At 38.5% G+C, this 13,728-nt stretch overlaps 1 protein-coding gene across 2 annotated transcripts in view; it reads right to left on the bottom strand.

The window, feature by feature from the left end:
* Plppr5 (phospholipid phosphatase related 5) overlaps positions 1 to 13,728 on the bottom strand; it is a 117,384-nt gene that overhangs the window by 23,357 nt on the left and 80,299 nt on the right. For both annotated transcript variants that reach the window (XM_052730231.1, XM_052730232.1), the window contains exon 4: positions 2,466 to 2,642. In XM_052730231.1, the coding sequence (XP_052586191.1) occupies positions 2,466 to 2,642 (177 nt within the window). The remainder of the gene's footprint in view (positions 1 to 2,465; positions 2,643 to 13,728) is intronic.

Here is a 13,728-nt window from a genome sequence, read left to right as displayed (position 1 = left end):
ATCCTAGCACTTGAGAGAGGTAGAAATCTGTCTGGATCTCTGTGAGGTCAAAGTCTCCCTGGACTATATGAGATTGACTCAGTCTAGGAGAGAAACAGAGCCAGGCAGTGGTGGCACACGCCTTTAATCCCAGTACTTGATATCTCATGCTTTTGCTTGGGAAGCACAGACACCTTTAATCCCAGCACTAGAGAGGATGAGACAGGAAGCAATGGCTGGGTGGAGAAAGGTTTATAAGGTGTGAGGAGACAGGAACTAGAAGCCTTTTTGGCAGAGGAAGTTCATTGGGCTGAGGCTCTTTCAGTCTGAGGAGTTGGTGAGGTAAGAGATGGCAGCTGTGGCTTGCTCTGCTTCTTTGATCTTTCAGCTTTCACCACCATATCAGGCTCCAGGTTTTTATTATAAAACCTTTTAGAATTTGAGTTCCACACTCACACTCATAAATGATCATTAATGAGAACATAATTCATATTTAGTTACATGGTTGAAGCACTGTTTTGGCATAACCTTCTCATGGAGTCATTTTTCTCATGTGTCATATTTAAAGGAAAATTTTGGAATGTGTGTAATATACATTCTTGGATTGAATATGCACAAAAATGGGGCTTGAGCTCAAGGGAGATCCACAGGCTAGCTCTTTATTTCTCAAGTTCTCAGATAGGGACTGGTCTGAGAAGACACTAAGGTTCTGGTTTTAAAGGATCTGGCCAAGGCACTAAGATGCTCTCTGGAAGTGCAGGAAGATTGCCATGGCCACAAGAAGAACAGCAGGAGGCTGATGAGGTACCAGGAAAGATAATCTACGCCTAGGGAGCTAAATGCGGTAACATCATCATTTCCATCACATTTTTGCTTCATTTTAAAAGTTAACCAGTTTCAACTGTGCTGAGTGAAAGCAAGGAAAGTTTTTGATCGATGCTTGGCCCCAAGTTTCATGAGACAGGGGTGTTAAATGGTAACTTTAGCCCAAGTCTGTTGCTGTATTTGGATGATGAAATTTAGCCAAAAGTGCCTGCAAGACTCAACAGTAAACAATCTGTATCTTATCTAGGAGTACACCTGTAACCAAGCAACTGAATCTCAGCTATTCACATGAAGCTCAATCTTTAGCCAAATCAGAGGCCATGAGCTGCCAGAATATTGCCATAAAAGGCAAATGCTGACTAGAGTCCACCAGGTTACTCAATGTCTCTTCCTCTTCTCCGACTGCATCTACAAACTCAATCCATGACAGGGAGGGACGTTCTGAACTGACTATTCAACTCATGACAGATTTTGAAAACACTTTCCATCCAGAGTCTTTCGATGACCTTGAGACTAACAGTCAATGGTGTTACAAGAAAAAAAAATGAAATTCAGGATATGGAGTAGACATGAGGTCATGTCCATTAATTTCTTACAGGAGGTTTTAGAGGAAACATTTCCTTTCAAGTTCCAGGCACATAAACTGTACTCAGACATACAAATGAAAAGTTCACGCACGATTTTTGCCCACTGATTATTAACTAGAAAAAGAAGGCAGAGAAAGGGAGAAGCAAGTATAATGAAAACAACTCAAATGGAATCAAAGTGGAAGTAAAGTGTTTCTTAAGCTATAGCGCGTCCCTGTAAAAGCTTTTGGATTTAGAAACTATGCACTTGGTCATCTAGGTAAGATGGTGTATAAAGCCCCACAAGTAATGATCTGACGATTTTCAACTCAGGCTGAAATCTTCTAATGAACAAAATTGTAGATACATTGCAAGTCTATTTCGAGCAGGCATACGGGTGGCACTCCATTAAAAGACTGTGTGCTTCCGTCACTGCGTGGAAGACATGACTAGGGACAAAAGAGGCCCCATCACAGTCTCTGACTGTTTCAGTCCCCGAGGTGAAGTGATTTGTCTTACAATTCTGTGTTGTGGGAACATGTGTGGCACAGATCTTATGGAGTGCTCAGATTGAAGGCATGAGGCTCTTGGGTCCTTGAGGATGTTTTAATATACTAGAGGCAAACCATCCTGAACAATTCTGTAAATATACAAACAACCCAGTCTACAATACTAATTGAGGAGGGACAGATGAGATGGATTAGTGGATAAAGGTACTTGACCTGAGTTTAACCCTCAGCCCTCACATGGTGGAAGGAGAGAACCAATTCTCGCAAGATGTCCTTTGGATCTATACATGAACACCATGGCACATGTGTCTCCTCTGGGTCCCCATAAGTAAATAAGTGTAAAATACTATTTGAGGATGACTGGTTATTTAGCTCTGATTATTTCATATAAAAGTATTTTAAGTGTATAATTTATTTATTATTCCTCTCCAAACCTATTCTTAAGAATAAATGCAAGAAAGAAAAAATGCATAATCAAAACCATACATATTATCACATAATATATCACAATGATTCATCCTTGCAGTTTTTTAGAAATGATGTTCAAGTTTATTAAAAACAAACATACTTTTAAAATTGTACTTACCAGAAATACTGCTATGGATATTCCAACTAGAAAACCTGCTATCACATCAGACCAATGATTTCGATATTCTGCTACTCTGTTGAGTCCAGTAAGAAAGGCCAGACACATTAGTCCCAAGCATAGAACGGGCTTAGCAAGTCTGGTGCCTTTGGCTTTGATAGTGTTGGTAATATACATCTGAAATAGCAAATAAAACAATGCTTTTCACCAAAGTATCTTCTTGAAATACACATCAAATACATTATGTATAAGTTACAAAAATATATTTATCAACTATATATATCAACTACAGTTTATTATTCTAGTAGTCTAAAAAAAGTTGATTATTTGGTGTTGAGCTACATAGAATTCCAACTCCCTACATAGCCAGAGCTGACCTTGAATGCTGGGATTATAGGTGTGTGCCACCATACCTGAAATTAGGTTTTTGATGACTATTTCTTAAATGTAGAATTTAAGAATGCCAACTATTTAACTTATCTGTCATGGTCATTTCTTACTAATGACCATTTAAAAAATTTGTGTGTGTGTGTGTGTGTGTGTGTGTGTGTGTGTGTGTGTGTGTGTGTGTGTATGTGTGTATGTCCACATTTCCACGTGATTGCAGATAGAGGCCAGACATAACAGATCCCCCTGGAACTGGAGTTATAGGCAGTTGTGAGCTGTGAGATGTGGATGCTGGGAACCAACTCAGGTCCTCTGCAAGGGCAGTGCATTGACTGCTAAGCCATTTCTTCCATCCTATGAGAACCAAGTCTTATGCAGCGTTATCAGTCATCTAGGAACATGAGCACAGTTATTCCAAGTGCTCTCCTACCCTCCATCCCACAAACATTTTTAATGAACTTTTGTTCTCCTGAATTTACATGTTAGGTCACTCTCAACATTACTGTTATAAGGGGTAAATTGATGATATATTGGTGTTTCCATTTATTTGTGCTGTATGGACAGGATACACACTTGGTCAAATCAGGATTAAAAATAGCTAGAAAAATTAAATGGAGATTTCTACCAAATTGATGGGACTGTGAAGAAGGTAGTCCAGACAGTGAAGAGACAAGGCTAGTTTTTATGTTGTTATCTGAAAACATGAGATTAAACACCAATAAAGAACACACCCTGTTAACCAGTTGTGCTGAAGGAAATATGTCCAGTTTGTAAGCAGCATGCTCAGGAATAATCTGGTTCTTCTCCCAATCTCACTTATTCTATAGCTTCATTGCTCACAATTTAAATCGCATGTCATTCTGTTAGCAAACCTGCTGACTTCCAAGTGGATGGTGACAGCACTCAAGTCAACAATGCAGAAATTGTGAAAGAGGCAGGTTGGAAAGCACACCTAGATTGTATGGTGTTAATATCAGTAAATATCTGGTACTCATAACACACTCAGAAAAATACTTATAGATGGATGTAATCTATCATTATATTCTATAATCTCGACTGTTACCTTGAATCAGATAGAAATACATTTGCTTATGAGAGTAGACTAAAAGAGCTGTGTCTAAGCTTTAAGTTTATAATGACCATTTTAGAATACCATGAAATTCAGCAATTATCTTTTTGCTTTTTTGTTGTTGTTGTTTTTGCTTTTTTTTTTTTCAGGACAATGTTATCTGCCAGAAGAAGCTTATGCACGCATAAGCTGTTCAAACAATTCTCATCTTCTCCATGGCCAAGCTCTAGTCCTTTGTAATTTGTCTCGGGGCTCAATATTCTGAATGAAATATAAAAAGAAAGGAGAGGGATTGTCTCAGTTGGCCAATGACATTTGGAGCAAGGCCTGTAGAGTTTCAGCTTGTGTTCAGGGTCCTTTAGATTTCATTTATAGAGAACAAGGAAGGATACAGAGGGAGAGATGAGAAAGAGTAAAGTATGGTGTTGCCCTTGTGAGACAGAACATTAAAGAACTCTGTCCACAGGAATAACAAAGACATCGGGCCAGGGAGGTTTTGCAGTGATGCTGCCAATAGGGAAAACTCTCTTCTGAAGGGTATGTGGAATTTGGGCCGCTCATGGAATTTTCCTTAACAATTCTCTACTTTTTCATTTCTTCACATCTGGAAAACTCAAAAGATAACCTACCCTTATTAGAATAAATGTGAGTTAACTAAATGATATGAATCATGCTGATATTTATTAAATCTGTCATTGTACAGTAAGTGGTTCCCATCCATGGCAATGTTTTTAAGAATTTATCTTATTAACTCTTTAAAAGAATCCTACAAATTTGATATCATTATTACCTTCATTTTATAAATTAAAAAAAGTGGATCAAGATAAAGTTTATTGTAGGCCACACAATTTTATTTTGGGGGTGTCACCATTGGCAAAGAAGAAATGGGACTATAAGCAAAGAGCTTTGGCACTCCCTGGTCATAAGGGCTTCGGCGGCTCTTGCATTTCTTTTTTCTTCACTGAGTTCTTTTGGGGAGAAAATGGTCAAAATACTTAAACAGATGCAAGACAGCTAGAAGTAAACACAAGACAAAGATGCCACCATAGCATTCTAAGAGTAACAAAATAGCCTGCTCCATCATTAGGGATGGAGAATACGAAGAAGGGCAAAATCCCTACAGCATCTCTATGGCTTTGGTAAATGCTTGTCATCATTCCCCAGGGGCCATCTCAGATACAATTTAACTCTTTACTTGATCAATTCTGGTGGTCCAGACAAATTATTGGCTTGGGCTATAGCTGCTTCAAGTTCAAGGATGACTCATTTTCTGAATTACCCTGCTGACTCAGTAAGGCACACAGGGAGCCCCAAACAGTCTGGCCAGTATGCAAACTAATAAAAATATGCCTCTATTAGAAAGAATTCAAGTTTGATTTTTCTTCTATTAAATCCAAGGCTAATGTCCAAACCCAGAATGAAGTGTGAGAGGTCACAGGATTGAGAGCTGTGAGAACTACAAAAGTTATAAGAATTTTACAAGCCATAAATATAACATTAAGGTTGATGATAGCAATGCTTTATAAAGTACATGTATTGTTGCAGTGTAATCACCATGAATATAACCAAAGACAAATTACAGAATTTTTCATCTGAACGATGCAACACTAGTTCTTTATGACAAGGGTCTTTCAAACAGTCTACTTGTGTTATCCTTGTGGAAAGTCTATCAAAGCTAATCTGCAGAAGGGGAAATCATAGCATAATGATCTACCGAGGATGCTAGATATAGGACAGGAATTGACTATTTATGCTTTCTTGATTTCTAATTCACTTATGAAACCATCTAGGTTAACCAGATGTTAAAAGGTAGCTAAAATAAACACAAACAGAAGGTGAGTGTGATTTGAGCAGGATGGTGTTCCCTCCATTCTCAAGTGTCTGTGGATGTTCACTAGCTTAGAGCCAACTCATTGAACTGTATTGTCCATCCTTATTCACCCATTCAATGCAAGAAGATGCAGAAGACCAAAGCTTATCATTTGATTCCTGCTAAAATCCCACTATACATTCTTTCAGATTTCTCTTTGCTTACTTAAATATATACAATAATTAATGCATATACACAGAGGCTTTGCTGACTAGTCGCTTTTATAGCTACAATGGGCTATTACTGTGTGATATTGGTTGTTTCACTTGATGTAGCAAACGCCAATCATTTAGCCAAATTACAAAATATACTACTTATAAAAGAGTCCTGTTATAGCTGATATATTTAACTTGGTAAGCACCTGCTATGTGTCAAAGGCTTTGTTAAAATTTATCCAAGGAGGAAGCCTGCAAGGTTTTATTCTGAAGGATGAGCATGGGTGTCCAGGCCAGTGGAAATGGAAACTATTATGGGGAACAAGGCTAGATACAGGTAATAACCTGGGTAATCCAGCCATGTGCTCCCAAAGAACCTTGCTCATCTTCTCAGAACTCTTGCCATGGTTTCCAGTTCTTGTTTTCTAATTTGTTTCCTGCACTACAGGGGAGATATAGTAATGAAGCCTGGTCCTTCACAGTAAACTCTGCACTTGGCACTTGGCCTGACTTACAGGGAGCTCTTAATAAAACTAAACTTAATAAAGAGAGGGCTGAGTAAAAGACAGCTACAAGGGAGAGCACAGAGTATTTGTAACATTTGTCACTTTGTAGAATAATGTATATATTGCCATGCTTCTCTCCATTATAATGTTCTATTAGAATGGAACCTTTGTCCATTCCCTGCTATATCTATATGCATAGAAGGCTTTTTACGTAGTAGGCATTCAAAGCTTACTGCATGAAGGAAGCATGAAAGGTGTAGTTGGAGAAAGGTGTACTTTTCAACTTCCATTACCTGAAAGCACACCGCCACTTGAAATTATCTTGAATATGTATTTGTTTACTAACTTGTTGTCTTCCTCCGTTTATTGTCTTGTATTTCCAGGAGTAAGGTCTGCAATGGGGTAGTCACTTATGACAAGAAGAATATGAGACCCCAAATGACATCTTTGAATCTTCAGTTCCTTGTTATTTCTTGTGGATGTGGTTCCTAATCATTGGAGTCTTTGAGAACAGATAATGTTCCCTCATTGTAGCCAGAGAAAAAGACTTGGTGAAGCCATGGATGGAAGGAACACAGATATAATCTGATAAAGCTAGGAAAGGTGAGGGATTAATTTACCACTTGAATGTCCTCAAGGTTGGCCACCAGATGAAAAGTTCCCTTTAGCCCAATGAGACCCATTTCTATGATTATACACTTGCATTGTTCTGCTATTTCCTATGTTCAATAGAAAACAACCATACTCAGGGAGTATCTGTTTAAAGTATGAATTAATAAATGCTAAAAATTGCAACAATGTTCCATGGGATAAAGTAAGTATGCCATAGTGATTAAACCATCCACATTTGAGTCAGAAAAACATGTGTTGGAGTCCCAACTCTGACACTTGCATAAGGCAAGTCATGGTGATTTGAAAAAGAATGGTCCCCATAGGCTCTTGCATTTGGATGCTTGGTATCCAGTTAGTGGAACTGCTGGGGAAACATTAGGAGGTGTGGTCTTGTTGGAGCGGGTGTGTTATTGGGGTCAGTGGTCGAGGTTTCAAAAGCCCATACCATTCCCAGTTAGCTCTCTCTGCCTCCTACTTGTGGATCAACATGTAAGCTCTCAGTTATTGCTCCAGCACCATGTCTGCCTGTCTGCTGCCATCCTCCCAGCCATGATGGCCATGACCTCTAAACAGATGAAACTGTAAGTCACAAAGAAACTCTTCCTTCTACAAGTTGCCTTGGCTGTGGTGTCTTATCTTAGAGATAGACAAGTAATAAGACACAAGTCTAAGCATGTCTATTTACCAAACACAAATGAAAATTAAGATATTGTCCCGCAGCATGCTAAGACTCAAATACAATAGTGTAGCTAAAATGCATAGCACAGCATTTGGTCTGTAGTAAAGCCTAAATAACTGTAGGGGGTGAAGTTGGAGCAAGAACAGGAAGCATCATAGAATCAGGACCATGATCTAGAACAGTGCCTGCTGAATGGTGATCATTAGACTTAAGATAGCATTATGGCCAAGTATTCAGGGAACTCCTCCTGTCTGCAGGATTCTGTCATGTTTTTGTCATACTGTTTCATCCTTTCCTCCCTTCCTTTTAGATCCTGAAGGCATGCTCTACTTATCATCTTGTAAATGATTATCATGTACTCTCTTCCCTTGACTTCCTCTTTGTAATTGATGAAAGAGCCTCAATTTCTTCCACCAGGGCAGGTGGAAAACTCCACATTTCAAAGTTTTCTAACATCCACAAGTCATTTCCCAAAAATGTAGCACTCAGATTAAGATCACCAGTGAGTGTGTAACCATTGGCTGGCAGCCTCATGGTACAGTAGGTAATCTAAAGAGATACACTTGTATTCCTCCCTTTGGTCATCAGACTATTGAAAAAGTAGACTTCAAAGAATTTTTAAAAATCACCAGGAATTCCATACTACACAAAACAAAAATTAGAACCACAGCTAGAGCAAGAGGAGGAACTTGCCTCTCAGGAAAAAAATCTCACACAGTTCTGACAATTTGCCTCAGCCAAATTATCCTATGTATTAGTTACTTTTCTTTTGTTGTAATTAAAACACCATAGCCAAGGTAATTTATAGAAGAACTGGTTTACTTGGCTTATAATTGCAGAGGGATAGGAGCCTGTCATGGTCAGGAAGCACGGCAGCCACGGAGACAGGAACTCGATGCCCAGAGCTCACATCTTGAACAACAAGCACACAGAAGAGAGAGCACACTAGACAGGAAAAGAGTCTTCTATCTCTCAAAGCCCACCTCCAGAGAAACACCCTCCAACAAGGCCATACCTTCCAGAACTCCCAAACAGGACCATTAGCTAGAGACCAAGTGTTCAAATTCCTGAAACCATGAAACACATCTCATCATTTAAGCATCGTAGCATAGGACTCCCTGTTGGCTTTTCCTTCCTTCTTCTCTATAAAATTACACATACTGCTACAGAAAAGAGACAAATGAGTCTTCTCCTCCCTGAGTCAGGCAAACTGTAAAAAGAACATATTTTTATTTTACAATTTCTGGTTCCTAATTTTTTTAAGGTATGGGAAAATTATGCACCAAGTTTACAAATTAAGTACCCCATTAAAGTACCTACTCCACTGACCAACCTGAGGAGTAGTGTGGCTCTTCTAGATGGCAAGCTCTCAACACAACTCAGTGGTCCATATTTGGTAATCAGGTCAGCGTTGGAATATCTTTTAATGTCTTAGCTTTTGACAGTTTTGGTTAATATAATCTTAAATACTGGGATTTGTTTCATATCTTCCTAAAATTACTGCTCATATTATCTGTCTGTCATTGACTGAGTTTTCCATAGCTTCTTTTTTTTTTTTGGTTTTTCGAGACAGGGTTTCTCTGTGTAGCTTTGCGCCTTTTCCTGGAACTCACTTGGTAGACCAGGCTGGCCTCGAACTCACAGAGATCCGCCTGGCTCTGCCTCCCGAGTGCTGGGATTAAAGGCGTGCGCCACCACCGCCCGGCTTTCCATAGCTTCTTAACAGAGACTGAAGCCCCTTCAAGTTCCTTTTATTCTGCACTTGTAGAATTTTTCAAAGTAACATTCAACATTGTAAAAACCACCTTGAACTTTTATCCTGGCATTTATAATACCATCTCTTCCCTGGTCTTTTAGATAGCTAACGAGAGTCCCTCAAATGACAAACATCCAAGATGAAATGCTGTTTGCAAAATGGCACAGCAACCTTAATGCAAACAAACTCAGGTATTCCTTCACACTCATGCATGAATCCTGAAAGCCTTATTAGTGTTACAATTTTACTTCATATTATTATTTGTATTTATAAATTTGCCCAAATAGTAATGTAAAGGCATTTGAGAATATATGCAGAATGAATAGAATGGGAATATTGTAATGGTGGAAAACTAAGGACTTTCCAAGACAGATTTGTATTCCAGGAAACCAGCCCTTCAGGGCTGTGATGGAGGTGGGGTAATGATGCAAAAAACAGTGATATGTTAAAGTGTTAGAACTCAGAAGATGAATCCCAAGTCAGGTATTTTTGCCATATTGATTGAAAGTAAAGATATTAGGAGGCCTCAAAAACAAAGTCCTTTTTATTGTGCTCTCCTGTGTCTCATTCCTTTCTTTTCACCCAAAGGAAGCCATAGAAACCAAAATTCCTATTTCCCAAGATGGAAGACAAGAGGTGGAAAGAGGAGTCATACCCCCTTGTACTGGGATTCACTTGGCCCATCTATTCTCACAAACAATGACCATCTTTTCGTCTTCAACACATCTTCTAACCCTAGGTTCCTAATCTTAGCAACCTATCCTCCATTGCTGTGCTATTTCCTATGAGAATGTTTTTCTAATCACACAAGTCCTTATAAATAGAAAATGTTCCCTGGTGGGAGGAAGAGAGAAAGACTCTGTGAAGCCATGAGCCTGACACAAAGAACACATATAATCCAGACTATGCTGGAAAAAAAGAGTAACCACACTCCCCCTCCCCGCCATCACTCGTCTGTGGACTTGATACCTCTAGTTCCCATGGCAACCATCTTATCAGTTACCCACTTTCCTGTATTGGGGTTATATTAAGATAGGTGTTCTACCAATTCAATCCAGAAATGAAGTATAAGTCCTTCTATTTTCTCTTATCCAAGGATAACTTTCTTTTGGGATGTAGTCTGATTTAAAGGTACTCATAAACATAAGCAAATGCACAAGATAGCCATTTAGTCTTCCTGCTCTGCTCCTCCAGTACCTTACCCTAAGTGAGCAGTTCCCTCTCTCCCGTGTATTAATTATGCTCTGCATTCTCTCTCCTACTGGCTTAAGCAAAATCCTCAGATCTCCCAGTTTTGCTTCAGATATGCCCAAATTAGATTTGAGAATTAGAAATTCTTGTTCTTTGGGCAGACACAACCTAATTCAACCATTAACTAAGCATGAGCTTCTTTTTCTGATTGGCACTGAATTCTCTTTTAAGGACTTCCCTTCACTGAAGCACTGAATCCAATATGGAACCTGTAGATACTACAGCTGATGACTCCTTCAACTGTGGCTGCTGTAACTACAGGAACCAAATTTTTTATTCTATCTGATTTTAATTAAGTGAAGTCTAATTGAATTAAATTGATCTCAAAACTACTGCTTGATTAGGTTATCAGGCAATTTTTAAATATGTTTGGAACCGGAACTAATTGGGTATGCAAGCTTACATTTTACACTCCGGAATCTATGAAATCTAAATGTGGATCAAATATTTCAGATGAAGACTCAGTATCTGAATTAAGTTGTCAAATATGTGCTGGATTTAGAAAACTTGAAAAAATGAATAAAAGACACATCTAATTAAATTTATATTGATATATGTTAAATGATGATATTTTAGATATACTGATAAATGCTTTCAAAATATCACAATTATTGATTTTTAAATGCAACTATTAAAAATTTAAAAGTCATAGCTCACTTTATACTTTGTGTGTGTGTGTGTTGTGGTGTGTGTTTATATATGTTTATGTAGTGTATGCACACATGAGCATGTACCTCAGGTGTCTTCTTCAACCTCTCTCCACCATAGTTTTTGAGATATAGCTAAACCTGGAACTCGCCTATTAGGCTAGGCTGCCGGCCAGCCACCTCAGGGACCCTCTCACCTCTACATCTTGCACTGAGATGACAGATGTGTGGGCTTTTAGGCCCAGGTGCTGGGACTTGAACTCTGGTCCTGATACTGTACATCAAACACTCAAGTATCAACTGAAACATCTCCTCAACCCCTCGCTTTACATTTCTATTAAACAGTGCTGACCTGTCAAAAACATGGTAATTTAAGGAGAAAAGAAATGAGCTTTGAATTCTCCTAGGTCACATCCATTCATCATTTACTGTTAGTGTGTTTTTTATTTATTGCATTGGCTGGTGTGGCTCCTTCCCAAATCTGAAGCCACTTTTCATGTCACCTTTGCTCTGTCAGACAACAGTTGTAGGTGCCTTGCATAATATTAGTATGTGGACTTCTCAAACTGCACCCACTCTGCTAAAATGATATTTGTGGAATTATTGGAATACTCTAACAAACTTACACAGCCTGTTTTCCCGTATTCCAATAATCGTAACAGCTTCTAAATTTTTTACTTCATTAAAGTTAATGAACTATTTTATATTTTTATGAGTTTAATAATCTAGGTAAAGCCAATCTGCCACTGATGAGCTCTTTAACCTTAGACAAATTATTAACCTTCTCCGAGCTTTGCTGTACCATTGATAGGTGAAAACGGCAATGCTGTTTGCAGGATTTAGCAGTTACCACATAAGTAGGGTTTTATTATTCTCGTGGGCCCATGAACGCTTTATTTACTTGGGGACTAGAATAAAGGATGAAATGATACAGTTACACTAAGATTATACCAGAGAAATAATAAATTTAATTATCTAATGGGCGGACCAGATGGTTCAGTAGTAAAGGCATTTACCATCAAGCCTGATAATCTTAATTTGATCCCTGTAACCCACATGATAGGAGAGAACCTCCACTTGTAGTCCATGGCACATGAGCTTGTGCACACATTAAAATAAATAAATACATGTAACTTTTAATTGACCAATTTACAGGCACAGGGGGCAAAGGTTTTTATAATATTTGAGAAATCAGATGTTAGCATCCTTTACTCTTTAGCAGCTTCAATGGACATCTAACAAAGATTACATCATCCCAAATACAGGATTTATCCTGCCGTTGATGTCCTTGAATGGATAACATTAGAGAATCTCAAATGTGAAGTAAGTAACAAGCACCTCAGTGTTCAGGACCAGCTGGTACATGCAGTTTCAATTAGAATACGCTCAGTAACTCAGCTGCCCCCGGCACAATAGGTGATTGATGGTCTAGCTGTGAACAACAACCCCTTCATCATTGCCTCAGTCACCTTATCCCTGAAGTGCAGCAATGGCTGATTTCACATGGAGACCATTTCTCTCTTGTGTGATGCCTAATAAATGGATTGCACACATAGTCCTTCATCCATCAGATGGAACAACACAAATGGTCTTACAATACCATTGTCATCTCTGAAGTCAGTATCACTTATGTTCCTCTTTATATGCATTTGTTTTCCATGCGCTGAACAGAAAGCAAGGTAAATTTTGCATAAATACAGTCTACTATCTTTTTTATGTTCCTTACAGAAGAAAACAACAAGCTGACTTTTGAGGGGTTACCAGCAAACAAAATAGATTTCACTGCTGTGGTTTCCAGAGCTGTGTCATCTCCAGGATTTAGAAGTATCTCCCTAGGAAGAAAGGAATTAAACTGGCATGCAAATGGCCAATTTGAAATTTTTAAATCCTACAAAGAAATGCACAGTGGAGTGTTAGGAAAATCTGAGGGATTTATTTTGGCTTAGCTTACAGGCAAACAAAGAAAGTAAAATCCCCAAAAAGCTGTTAAAGATGTCTATAAAAATTTAAGCTGAATGTTAAAGACAAAGCTACTGAACATATATTTCAAGTGTTTCTAACCTACCCTTAAAGTTTCAATGGCAGTATATCTTTAGGAGCTTGTTGTGTTAAGGAAAGAAATTATAGTCATTAGCGATGTGATATTCTATTTATATGACATTTCTTATTTATATATGTGTGTACTATATGTAAATGTTTGTGTGTGTGCACATGTGCTTGAAGGCATATATACACGTGGAGAGCAATGATCAATATCAGATGGCTTTCTTGACCATTCTCCACTCTGATTTTGAGACATTGTCTCACCGAATCTGCAGCTCACTGATCGAA

This window comes from Peromyscus californicus, unplaced genomic scaffold (genome assembly GCF_007827085.1).
Source record: "Peromyscus californicus insignis strain IS unplaced genomic scaffold, ASM782708v3 Scaffold_9__1_contigs__length_137607984, whole genome shotgun sequence".
Classification (NCBI taxonomy): Eukaryota; Metazoa; Chordata; class Mammalia; order Rodentia; family Cricetidae; genus Peromyscus; species Peromyscus californicus.
The sequence above is the reverse complement of the archived record's forward strand: the minus strand, read 5'-3'. Positions and strand labels throughout refer to the sequence as shown.